The following is a 12,503-nucleotide window of genomic DNA, read 5'->3' as shown; positions in this document are numbered from 1 at the left end:
CAAGTTGCTAGTTGTTCCTACTTGATTGGCTCTGTCTGGTGGGCCGAAGCCACCAACTGTCGTTTCTAACTATTTTAGGTAAGGTATTTCTCTATCATTTACTGATTGGTTGTTGCTAAGGAGAGTGCTTGGGTATCGATGAGGTGGGGGTAGTTAGGACTCTTTGTGGTTTTTCCAGTAACTAAGGCACTAAAGCGTGGAATACGTGCTAAGGCATATTGCAAAAATGGCTACATGGTGGTTATATGGAAACATGGCCTCACACCTACACCAAGCATCCTGCTCTAGTTTTGGAGCCTTTCACATCCAAGGTGTTCCCACCTTTGTGTTCGTAACCATCATAGTTGAAAGCCTCCCTCAGCCCCACACTAAGTGAGTAAATCACTCCCCTTTCTCAATTGCCTACCCTCTTAACCATATGCTATCATGGAATTTTGTCACTGCATTATGATTATTTATTTACATAACTGTTTCCTCATTAGACTGAGAATACCTCAACTGGCTTCCCATTAAATATTATTGGTTCAAAGGAAAATTCAGAGTGAAGATAAATAAGCTCAGAATAAATGTATCTCAACTATTAAGGAAGAAAAACAGAATTGAATATACTCCTTGTTGATGTTAAAAGAGCCTCATATTGTCCACAGCACCAGTCCATGTGTACTTACACACTTGACTTGAAAGACTCTCTGCTGGGTTGAAGGTGGCAGAAATGCCAACTGAACAACAGTTTCGCAATAAAAACAGTAACTAGCTGCCTGTCCACAGATCTTTTGGGATTGCAAGCCTTTAAGCCTCCTGTCTTGTTTGCCTTCCAGGTGAGACGATGAGGATCGCCTCTTCAGAGTTTGCTGATGACCCGTGCTCCTCAGTGAAATGTGGCACTATGGTGCGAGCAGCAAGGGCTTTGTTATCAGCGGTTACACGCCTACTCATCCTGGCAGATATGGCGGATGTCATGAGACTTTTATCTCATCTGAAAATTGTACGTATGGGGAGCTCTTCAAACATCCATTTAATGTGGGTTTCCCATGTATGTTACAGCACTGAACTGTAATAGTGATGTTTCATTGCTGACTAGATAACTTGGTTACTCACACATGTGGTACCGCCCTCAATTTTTCTAATACTAGAATTACACCCAATTACTATATTAAAAAAGTTATATAAGATTCAGTTAAATTGTTTTCATTACCCTCAAACACAGATTGTGGACTCCCTCACTTCCTGGGGTATGTACAAGTGTAGTCTTTTGGCCACAGAAGCCAGACATGTTGCACCAATACCCTGCCTCTAGATTCAGAGCCGTTCTGACTCATGTGATAGTTCAGACTTAGGCTTTTTGGGGTAGCTGGCCAAATAATCTTCTGTGCTCATCTTAGTATGAGTCACACATTGAATCCATTCTGTTACCTGCTCCAGGCTTGTTCCTCTGTAGATACAGGGAGTTTGAATCCATCTTAGACTGGCAATAAAAAGATCCCCATCCCCCACCCCCCAGCTAAAGTCAATCATGCTGCATTAAGTTGGGTATCTCACATAGCTGGAGTGGGTCTGCAGCACAGACATTTCTAGCTAATCTATAGAATCCCATTTTGTGTATCTTGCTTATCATGATTCCTTTTAACTGTTTTGTTTCCTGATGGAAATGGAGCCCTATGCTGGCCACACATTTATTGGACCAGGGACCAAGGCAAGCTGTCCAGACCTCAACAGCTGAGTCTTTCTCTTTTTCTCAAGACAATTTTCTCAAGAAATTTCCCAAATCATAAATGTTGTCTGGTATGTAGTTGCAATCAGTATACTGAAGTCCTTTGAACTGAGACGCTGTAAGTCAATTGATAAGGAACATAGCCTCTGCCTAGAAATCCCAGTGTATTGCACTCAGTGGATTAGTTTCCAGGGTGATTGGCACTAACCATGAACTAATCGCAGGATCCTTATGTGATGTGATATAAACTACAGGCTTTGCTGTTGGGAAACCAGCTTATTACTGGCTTAGATCCCCTAGCTCTGGCCGTGCTGGCTTATCACTTTTTCTATCAGCCAGCCCTCAAAATTAGAGTTGTCTTTGTTAGTGAAGGGAAGTAGATTATGATAAGAGAACAGATAAGATTGGAAATGAATTATGAGAGTCTGCTTTCACCTCGGGAGCTCTGGTGGCATAGTGCCTAAGGCCTTTGACTGCTTACCAGAAGGCTGGTGGTTCAAACCCACCAACTACTCCTTGGGAGGAAGCCTGGGCAATCTCTTCCATAGAGATACCGCCTCGGAAACCCAAGGAGGGGTCGCTATGAGTCAGGATCGACTCGACAGCAGTAAGTGTGTGACTGTGTTTGCTTTCACCTCATCTTTGACCTCATATTTGTTCAGTAGGAAGATCATCAGGAAATTGAATTTAAATTTCTCAATCATAAATATTCTTTGTTGAAAAATCATTGACAGAGTCTTTTACCTGTGATGACCTCGCTAAAGGGGCTATGAATCAACTCCCCAATATTATTAAAGGCCTCAAATTCCGGCACATTCAGCTGAGCTTTGTAGTCATAACCCACAAAGTGAGGTAGCACATTTCATGGTTTTCCTACAGATCCCCTGAGGAGCCAAGGTCTGAGGTAGAACCTATTTGGGAGTTTTTTCTCAGACATCTTCTCAATGAGAATAGGCCCTCCAAAGCTATGAAAGGCTCTTTCAAAGAGAGTGAGCTGAGAAATATTCAGAGAGACCTTTCCTATTTCAGAGGCTATGGAGGGGTAATATGGCATTATGTTAACCACTTACCCACTGGAATCAGACAAACTGGCTTTAATCTTGATTTGGTGTCCCCTGTAATAACTCATCTCAGAATGTTCTTTAGTGTCAGCTACCTCATCTGTTAACATGGGACGAATGAAAGTACAGGAGTCCTTGATTGATGCAATGCCCTCAGCTCCTGAGAGAAGGTTGAGAGTTTAGGTCTACCCAGAAGTGCCTCAGAAGAAATGGCTGGTGACCTCCTTCTGAGAAACCAGCCATTGAAAACCTTGAGGAACACAGTTCTTCTCTGACACACATGGGACCACCATGAGTCAGAGTCAACTTGATGGCAGCTGATTTGGCTTAGTTATAGTATATCCTTTACAGTTGTGGGAAAGTTAAAGGGGGGCAAATCTGATGGAACATTTATCATTGAGTTTGGAGTAAAGTGAGTGTGTGGGAAATAGCAGCTAAGTAGCAATATTTAAGAATTTAAACAACTTCCATGTTGTTGTGCTGTTTGTCATACAGGCCCCACCTTTGTAATTATATATCATTTAGGTTACAAATTGCATCTTCCTCTTAGATGTGTTGGAGAAAAGGTTTTATTACTTTTCCCTTTTAGCTTACTCTGTCTATTAAGAAAGGTCTTTTGCTACATTGACTGTCATCTTTCACCCAAGAAGTGTGGGATAGGACTGAGCCTAAGAAAATTAACTTTACATCCCATATGTCATTGTTCGGTGTCCGTGGAAGGCCCTGTGCAGGGATTCTGGGCATTGATGACAGCCTAAATATTCCTGCTGAATTCTGGCCCCCTGAGAGTGTTGGTTACATCTAGTCCTATAATGTGTGTTATGGTATCTGGTGCTGCCTATAACTCTGCTTCTCTACCCACCTGTTTTAACCAGTGCTGTTGGCTGATAATGTCACTGCAGCATATTGTAATGTGAAGTCAGTTGTATTCTCTCTAACATAGTAGATAAAGGAAAGTTTGAAAAAAAGGAAAAAGGATTTAGCACAAAATCATGGAAAGGTCAAGCCAGCAATATTAAGTAGACCTGTCAGACTGTCAGTAGTAAAATTAAAAATGATTGTACACTAAATAACACATTTGTTCTATTTAGAGTGCAGCCTCCATAGCACAAAGCAGTGGTAGATGGTTGCTCTCCTGTGGACAAATGAGGAACTACAGTCTCCTAGTGCCATCCCTTACTCAGGTTGTGACCAGTGTAAAGCTTTGGATTCACACCAGTCAGGATTTCATACCATATGCTTTTGCCTGCCTCCTCCTCAAAATAAAAACAGTATGATAACATTCCATCCCCCAAATAACAACAATGTGACAACAGTTGGTTAGGAAGGAAAAGCAAAAAACAAACATACTGCCCTGGAGTCCAACTCCTAGCAACCCTTTAGGACAGAGTGGAACTAGCCCATAGAGTTGCAAGGCTGTAAATCTTAATGGAAGCATATTGTCACATCTTTCTCTTTCAAGAGCTGGTAACCAGTTCAAAGCGCTGACCTGTAGCTTAGCCCATTATTCCTTTAACTCCTGTGCCACCAGGACTCCTTATGCTACATAATTCTACTTAGTAACATGATAGTTCCTTTCGGTAGAACTTTGTCTCATAAACAATAAAGTGTTGTCCCCAGGCAATACCTATTTATTTGTTTTTCACTCAGGTTGAAGAAAATATTTTTACATGTGGAGGTGGAGTACATTGGAAATTGTGTATCTTTCTAAAGGTTTTTTCCAATAATTTTCAAATAATTAGTTTCTTAATTGTCTTATGGTTAATGAAACAAAAAGAAGAGTCACAAGGTCTTTCTAGTAATAGTAAAGTTCTTGTTGTTAAGTGTCATTGAGTCAGCTTCGACTCATAGAGACCCTATGCACAACGGAACAAAACACTGCCTGGGCCTGCGCCAGCCTCACATTTGTTGCTGCGCTTAAGCCCATCACCACAACCACCATCAGTCCATCTTGTTGAGGGTCTTCCCCTTTTTTGCTGACTCTCCACTTTACCAAGCATGATATCCTTTTCCAGAGACTGGTCCATTCTGACAATGTGACCAAAGCAGATGAGACAAGTCTGGCCGTTCTTGCTTCTAAGGAGCATTCTGACTGCACTTCTTCCGGCACAGATTTATTCAGTCTTCTGGCAGTCCATGGTATTTTCAGTATTCTTTGCCAACACCACATAGTATTTTCTGATTGTTTAGATTAAGTAATGCCCTATAGTTTCCTTCTCTGGTATCTGATACATAACTATTTTATCTTTAAAGACTACACATAGTATTTTACATCCTATCTCTTCAACTGAATGCAGGATTTTTTTTTTTCAGTGTTCATTCTAGATTTTTTTTTCCTCATCTCTGAGTGATTTACAGAACACAGAAGAGCCACCTTCTTATCAGAAACTTATTTTCATGTTTTTCTATCAATTTCATCAAATGGATAAAGGATGTGTTTGTAAAATATCCACCTTCTTCTTCTCCAAACCCTCCATGCTTAGTTGTTGGCAAATTGAGTAACCATGACCAGATGGTTCTGAAAAGAGGTGAAGAATTGGGAGTTCTGCAGGCGCCAGGTCCTCTGGCTGTGTCTAAGCTTTGCAGTCTATTACCTTCAAATTATATTTGGAAGTTTAAGTTTATAGCTGCCCCTATTATGCTACTTGTTCTATCATGCAAGTGTTTGTATGGGCTTTGATATTGAGCTCTCTGATGAGTATATTATGGGAGGGATTCACATGACCATAAACAGCTTTTGCTGCTGTTTTTTTCAAATTTGAGAGCACAATTATGGGACAGTGAGTGACATATAGTTCCAAAGCAGAGGTAGCACGCAAGTGGGGTTTGATATTCTGGAGCAAATCTACAGTAATCATTCTCACAGCAGACATCATTGAAAAACACACCCACCAGCCACTCCTCGGAAGGAAGGTTGGGCAATCCTACTTCCGTAGTGATACTGCCTCGGAAACCCTAGGAGGGGTCGCTATGAGTCGGGGCCGACTCGACGGCACATAACAACAACAACAACAACAACAATCATTTTTATTGTAGAAGGTGCTGTTGCGTGATTCCCTAGCCAGACACCTGGTATATCCTGCAATCAGTTGATATTGTCAGTGGGTTAGGCTGACATGTGGCACTTCAGTGTTGTAAAAGAATCACACATTTCCATCACTGATCCTGAAGAGAAGTATTTATTTCCCCTACCCTCGGAATTAATGTAATCAGAATATATTGTCAGATCTCAGCATAAATGATAACATTACAGGTAAACCTATCTAGAAACATGAGTCAGGGAAACAATCACCTTTTTTTTCTATGCTCAGCCTAGGTCCTGGAATAATGATTGTTCTCGATTATCTCAGAATTTCTCTCTAATAAGTGAAATAGCAAAGAGAGAACAATAGTCCCTTAGCCAACTTCCCAGAGAAGTCAGATTTTCTAAGTGGCTACCAGAGAGAGGTCTTATGCTGCTGTCATGTTGTTTGAGAGTATGGATGGGATGGGGTCATTTTAATGTTACATATGCCTTTTGTAACTTTAGTACCAACTAATCTTGTGTGTCCTCAGTTTAATCCTGTAGCTCTGCTCTATCTTTTATGTTTGAATAAAGGCAGCCATTTAGCCTAAAATAGTTGAGTCTCTGATTATAAATCTAGAAATTACCATCTAGGTTCTTAGCATATATTTTCTGTCTTAGCATATATTTTCTTAGTGTTATTAAGGCACTAACTGCATGCACCTGTATTGTTTGGAATTTATTTATTTATTAATTTATACTTTCAACAGATATTTATCGTGTACCTACTATATGCAAAACACTATGCCAAGATATATAACTTCAAAGATAGGGCATGACTCCTGCCTTCTAAACATTATAAGCTATTCTGGAAGATATGAGGAAACAGTGCAGTGCTTCTTGAGAAAGTTTGCATACTGCTATGATCTAACCTAAAATGAAAATATAGCAATTAGTATGTCTTTTGTTGTAAATAGTAGAACACGCAACTCAACCTTCCTTAAAATAGATATATGGGCCACTAAACTAAAGTCCAAAGGCAGCTAGCTTCAGGCAAGGTAGAGTCAAGATTCAAACAATTTGGCCAAGAACTAAGTTCCTATCTCCTTTTCCTCATTGAGGCCTCTGTTCTTATAGGCCCTTCTTTCATGGGCTCAAGATGGCTGCCAGTCATCCATCCATTCTCAAGATTACATGCACCTCGATAGAGGAAGTCCTCTACTCTGGTAGCTCAAGCAAAGTTCTAAAGATCTTGTTGTAAAATCATGATTGACTTTTCAATCATGTGCCTGAGTTAATTATTCAGAGGAAAAAATGCGCTATGTTGATTTATCACATTGCTTGATACTCCTTTCCTCTTCCCCTATCCCAGCTGGGAATAAGATCAACTCAAAACAAGTAGTATTTTTGGTTAATTCAGGATTGTATGAAGAAGGATGATGTGACTGAGAGGGGTATATCTCAGGATTGGATCTTATTGAAGTGAATGAGATTTGAGTTCCCTGAACCAATCACTAGGCCCAGATTGAACAGGCCTGGGTCACAAGTCCAAGCCTGCAGCCGAGGGTGGGTATGGGTAGGAGTTGAGGACAATTGGAAAGAGCTTTACCCACTCAAAAGAGTTGGGGAATGTATAATTTTGGGTCTAATAAGGAGAGAGATATATGCAGTAATTTGAACAAGGAAAATTTAATATAGTATAACATTATTAACTCTAATAACAGATAGGAATAACAAGGGATTAACTAGTAAGAAATCAAGAAAATTCTAAGAAACATAGGAATAGCAGATAATCAAGAACAGCCACTACTCCCAGGACTAAGATAGAGCACTCAAGAAATAGCGCCATCCCATTACCGCCTAGGAGTGAGGCTCAGACCTTCTTGTGGGCATGGCCAAGATTCGCTAGATGACAGAGAGGTTGCTGAGGTGCTACATCAGCAGAATGAGCTGGAAGTCCACCTTTAGGATGTTGAAGAAAGTTGCCCTTTGGGAGGAGTCTCATTGAAGGCTCTCTGTTACAAAACCCAGGGCAGTGGTACTGGGGGAAGTTACTGGCCACGTGGTGCTATAGGGGCCACCCCTGCTGCAGGAAGTTGTCGAGGGAACACATCAGAACCAGGAAAACAATCTCTTTCCTCTTGCAGCATTTAATAAAACAGTGTATTATGAAGCCAACTGAGGAAAAAACAAAATATTAAAGGGTTCATTTCATTTACACAGAGCAAGCAAAAGGTATTAGAGTTTAGAGAGGCAATATACCAATAACTGGTCAGGGCAAGAGTGGTTTCTTGAAGGAAAAGGAAGCTGCTGTTGCCATAAGAAGGAGATGGGTTTAGGTTAGGCAACAGACCTCGATTACGTAGAGCTTCAAAGCCCAAAGAAAGAATGCAAGTATGAGAGCATGGAGGGTTTGGTATGATACAAGCAGTTCCATATCATAGAACAGAATGCAAAAGGTATGGTGGGGAGATGTAGTAATAAGGTTAGAGATCAGGAAGCAGGCTGTGGAGGTTTATATATGGAAGGAAACTTTCTTTATTGGTTGCCAGGGATGAGAGGGGAGGGGAAGGAAAATTGCTAGATAGGTAAGAGACAAGTATTGATTTGGGGGAAGGGAAAGACAATATATCAAAAGTGAGTGACCAACACAATAATGCTAAGGAAAAGGAAGACACAGAGAGGTGCACAAGAGGTACAGACAACAAAGATAAACACTTTTACATATAATACAGCATTATCAGTGATAACAAATATTGATCTATGAGTAGATACAGAGGTAGACAGGCTGAATGATCAGGTATGGTTATGCAAAAGGGAATATACCCATGACCATATATAAGTTTGGCAGACAATACTTCTACATGCGTATTTTTATGTGTAATAAGAATATTCATAGAAATAGAAGTAACTTGGATCAGAGTTATGATAACTTCTTAGTCACCACCAACCACTCTGAGTGAGTTACTGGACTTGTAGTCTCTGGACCATGGTTGCAGGGGACATCAGTCTCAATTGGCATAACATACTACACAAAAACATTGTTTCACATCCTGTTTTGATGAGTAGCAACTGGGGTCTTACAAACTTGCAAGCGGCAATCTAGATGCAACAATCAGTCTTTCCTTGTCCAGAGCAAAGAAGAATGAAGAAAACCAAAGACACGTGGAAACAATTAGTTCAAAGGACTAATGGGTATGGGAACCTCAGCGAACATGACCATAAGACCAGAAGAACTGGTTGGTACCACTGTCAACAATTTGGAAAAGGATCACAATAAAAGGCCCTGGATAGAGTGGGAAAAAAATGTGCAAGAAAACTCAAAATCATTTAAAAAAATAGACCAGGCTTACTGGTCTAATAGAAACAGGTGAAACCTCCAAGACTATGGGCCCTAGTAATTTTCAGGCCTGAAATGGAGCTCCTGTGCCTTCCAGCCAAACAATAGACAGGCATATAAAGTGAACATTTACACCAGGTAGGTACACACTTTAGCATAATCAATCATGGAAGATCAGAAGGCCAGTATTTGCACAGGGAGATAGCTCAGAGGACAGGAATGCATAGCAAAGAAGGACACAGGGAGAAGGTAACCACAGGAAAGAAATGGGAAGAGCGTTGTTGCATTATGGGGATTGCAATGTCATGAACAAAATGTGTATGAACTGCTGTATGGAAAATGAATTTGTTCTGTAAAGTTTCACCTAAATCACATTTGCAAGCAAATAAATAAAGACACTATTGCATTTTTCCAGACTAGTGAATGAATGAAAAGCTGAGTGTAGGCAATGGTTATGTGTATTGTGAGAAAGGGGTAGATTTTAGAAATGCTAAAAATGTAAAATGATGCATCAGATCTGGGAGACTGATTAGATGGGATAAGGTCTTGATAACCAACTGATGAATTTAAACCAAACTCAAACACCATCAGCTTTTAAATTCACTCTTCCTGAGGAATTGAAGCAGCATAGCCCAGGAATTAAGAGTTAAGCTGAATTACCTGGGTTATAAGGATCTCTGGTGGTGTAGTGTGTCAGCTTTTTGACTGGTAACCAGAAGGCTGGTGGTTCAAACCCACCAGCCACTCGTCCCTTGAAAGGAAGATTGGACAATCTACTTCTGTAGATACTGCCTCAGAAACCCAGGGAGGTGTCACTATATGAATCAGGTCCAGCTTGACAGCAATGTTTTGTTGTTGTTTTTTTTTACCTGGGTTACATACATCTCAACATAAAGAAATCAAAAATAAAAAATCTTCAAAACTGGAACAGTAGACAACATCATGATAAATGGAGCAAAAATTGAGGTTGCCAAGGATTTCATTTTACTTATATCCACAAAAAATGCCCAAGGAAGCATCAGTCAAGAAATCAGGCAACATATTGATTGCATTGGCAAATCTGCTGCAAAAGACCTCTTTAAGGTCTTAAAGACAAAGATACCACTTTGAAGCCTAAGGTGTGTCTAACCCAAGCCGTGGTATTTTCAGTACCCTTATATGCTTATGAAACCTGGATAATGGATAAGAGAGACATCAGAAAAATTGATGCATTTGAATTGTTGATGTTGGCAAAGAGTATTGAACATACCATGAATGAATGCCAGAAGAATGAACACATCTGTCTTGGAAGAAGTGCATCCAGAATACCCTTTAGAAGTAAGAATTGCCACACTTCATCTCAACCACATTGGTCATGTTATTGGGAGGAACCAGTCCCTGGAGAAGGATATCATGCATGGTAAAGTAGAGGGTCAGCTAAAAAGGGGAAGACTGTCAATGAGATGGATTGACACAGTGTCTCCAATAATTGGCTCAAATATGGCAATGCTTGTGCAGATGGCACTGGACTGGGTCTTGTTTTGTTCTGTTGTACAGAGGATCGCTATGGGTTGAAACTGACTCAGTGGCATCTAACAATAACAAAACCTGGGTTCAAATCTAGTTTCAAATCACTTACTACCTTTGCAAACTCTGGTAGTCTATATAACTTCTCTGATCCTAGTCTCCATATCTGTAAAGTGGGCTAATGTGGGCATGAGACTACCCACTCCAAAGAGTTGCTTTTGGGAATTAATTAGACATATGTAATTAATTTAGAACAATGTCTAGTTCGCAGTAAGCACTTGATGATATTGACTACTTTCATTATTCTTACACAAACAGAAACTTCAGAAATATATCATAAATTATGTTATTGCTGTGCTTTGTAAAACATGAAACCTTAAGGATACAGGACTTAGCATTTAATCATTCTTGCTTGTTAACAAGGAAAGAGAAAATTTAATCAAGAAAGCTAGTTTATCAAAAAGAGAGAACATTTAATCAAAAAAGCCAATTTACCAAGGAACGAGAGCATTTAATCAAGAAGGTCAGCTCATCTTTAGGAGAGAGAAAGATAAATATGATAGTGCTGAGTCATCAGTGGTATGGTCAAACCAGTCTCAAGGGCTAAAATTAATCTAGTAGTTATAGAATCTTATAGTCATTCTTTTATTCACTTGGTTAACTCCTGTTTCTAATTCAATATTTTTAACTTAGCTGTGAAAGCTGACCCTAAAAACAGAGTTAAATATGGCTTATTATGTAGTATAGTGGTTAAAGCATTCAGCTGCTGACCAAAAGTTTGGCAGTTTGAACCCACCATCCACTCCACAGGAAAACGATGAGGGAATCTGCTTCCTTGAAAACTGAGCCTTGGAAACCTGATGGAGTAGTTTGACTATGTCACGTAGGGTTGTTTTGAGTAAGAATTGACATGATGGCAGTGGATTGGATTTGGGGTATACATTTTCATTTACAGTTCAATCAAAAAGATCATCAAACTGGCCCTGGAAAGAGGTCAGCCTGTCCAAACAGAAATGATGATCATTATGACAGTGATTTTTAAGAGTTTTAAGTGCTAATCCCCGGAAATGGTATCTAAATCCACTCAAAAAAAAAAAAAAACTAACTGCCATTGACTCAGTACGACCTTATGGTTAGCAGCTGAATACCTCAGCCACTGCACCGCCAGAGCTTCTATATAGTATATAGAAAAAAAAAAAAAAAAAAACTGCCATTGACTCAATTCTGACTCATGGCAACCTCTCCTTGGGTTTCCAAGGTGGTATCTTTACGGAAGTAGATTGTCCAGTTTTCTTTCCGAGGAGAGGCTGGTGGGTTTGAACTGCCAGCCTTCTGGTTAGCAGTAAAGACCTTACAAGAATAAAAAGATGGTATAGCTCAGTGCTGTGAGTATGTGTTTGGCACAAGAGACACTTCGGTATAAGTCCTGCTTTGCCATTCATCATGGACTTAACTCTTAGTGTATCTCCATTGCTTGATCTATAAAATGGGGTGACCTGGGTGTCCTGGTAATCTTCTAAAAAACTCAAAATTAAGTGTTAACAACCATTTCATGTGTCAGAGGAAAAGAAATTAATATTATTGTCCATCTTTTATGACAATCACTGTGCTAAGAGCTTTAGGCACATTATCTCACATAATCTTCAGAAAAATCCAGTCAAATACCTTAGATACTACACCACCAAAGAATGTCCAAACCCCATGAAAAAGCCCCTTGCCCAAGCCTAACTTCTCTTCTCCACTCCTCTTATTCTTCAGCCTGAAAAGTCACCAGCTGTTAGACTCTATGCTCCACTTTTTACAAATCATCAGTGAAATATGGTTCCCTATTTGACTACTAGGAGCTCTGGTAGCATAGTGCCTAAGGCACTTGACTGCTAA

General features: G+C 40.0%; 1 protein-coding gene across 1 annotated transcript in view; it reads left to right on the top strand.

The window, feature by feature from the left end:
• LOC103211792 (catenin alpha-2-like) overlaps positions 1-12,503 on the top strand; it is a 160,849-nt gene that overhangs the window by 39,557 nt on the left and 108,789 nt on the right. The window contains exon 3 of the mRNA XM_007957774.1: positions 819-985. Within this exon, the coding sequence (XP_007955965.1) occupies positions 819-985 (167 nt within the window). The remainder of the gene's footprint in view (positions 1-818; positions 986-12,503) is intronic.

The sequence above is a fragment of the Orycteropus afer genome, unplaced genomic scaffold, assembly GCF_000298275.1.
Source record: "Orycteropus afer afer isolate SDZICR_OR568_19922 unplaced genomic scaffold, OryAfe1.0 scaffold00792, whole genome shotgun sequence".
NCBI classification, from domain to species: domain Eukaryota; kingdom Metazoa; phylum Chordata; class Mammalia; order Tubulidentata; family Orycteropodidae; genus Orycteropus; species Orycteropus afer.
This window is presented reverse-complemented; position numbering and strand designations above follow the sequence as displayed.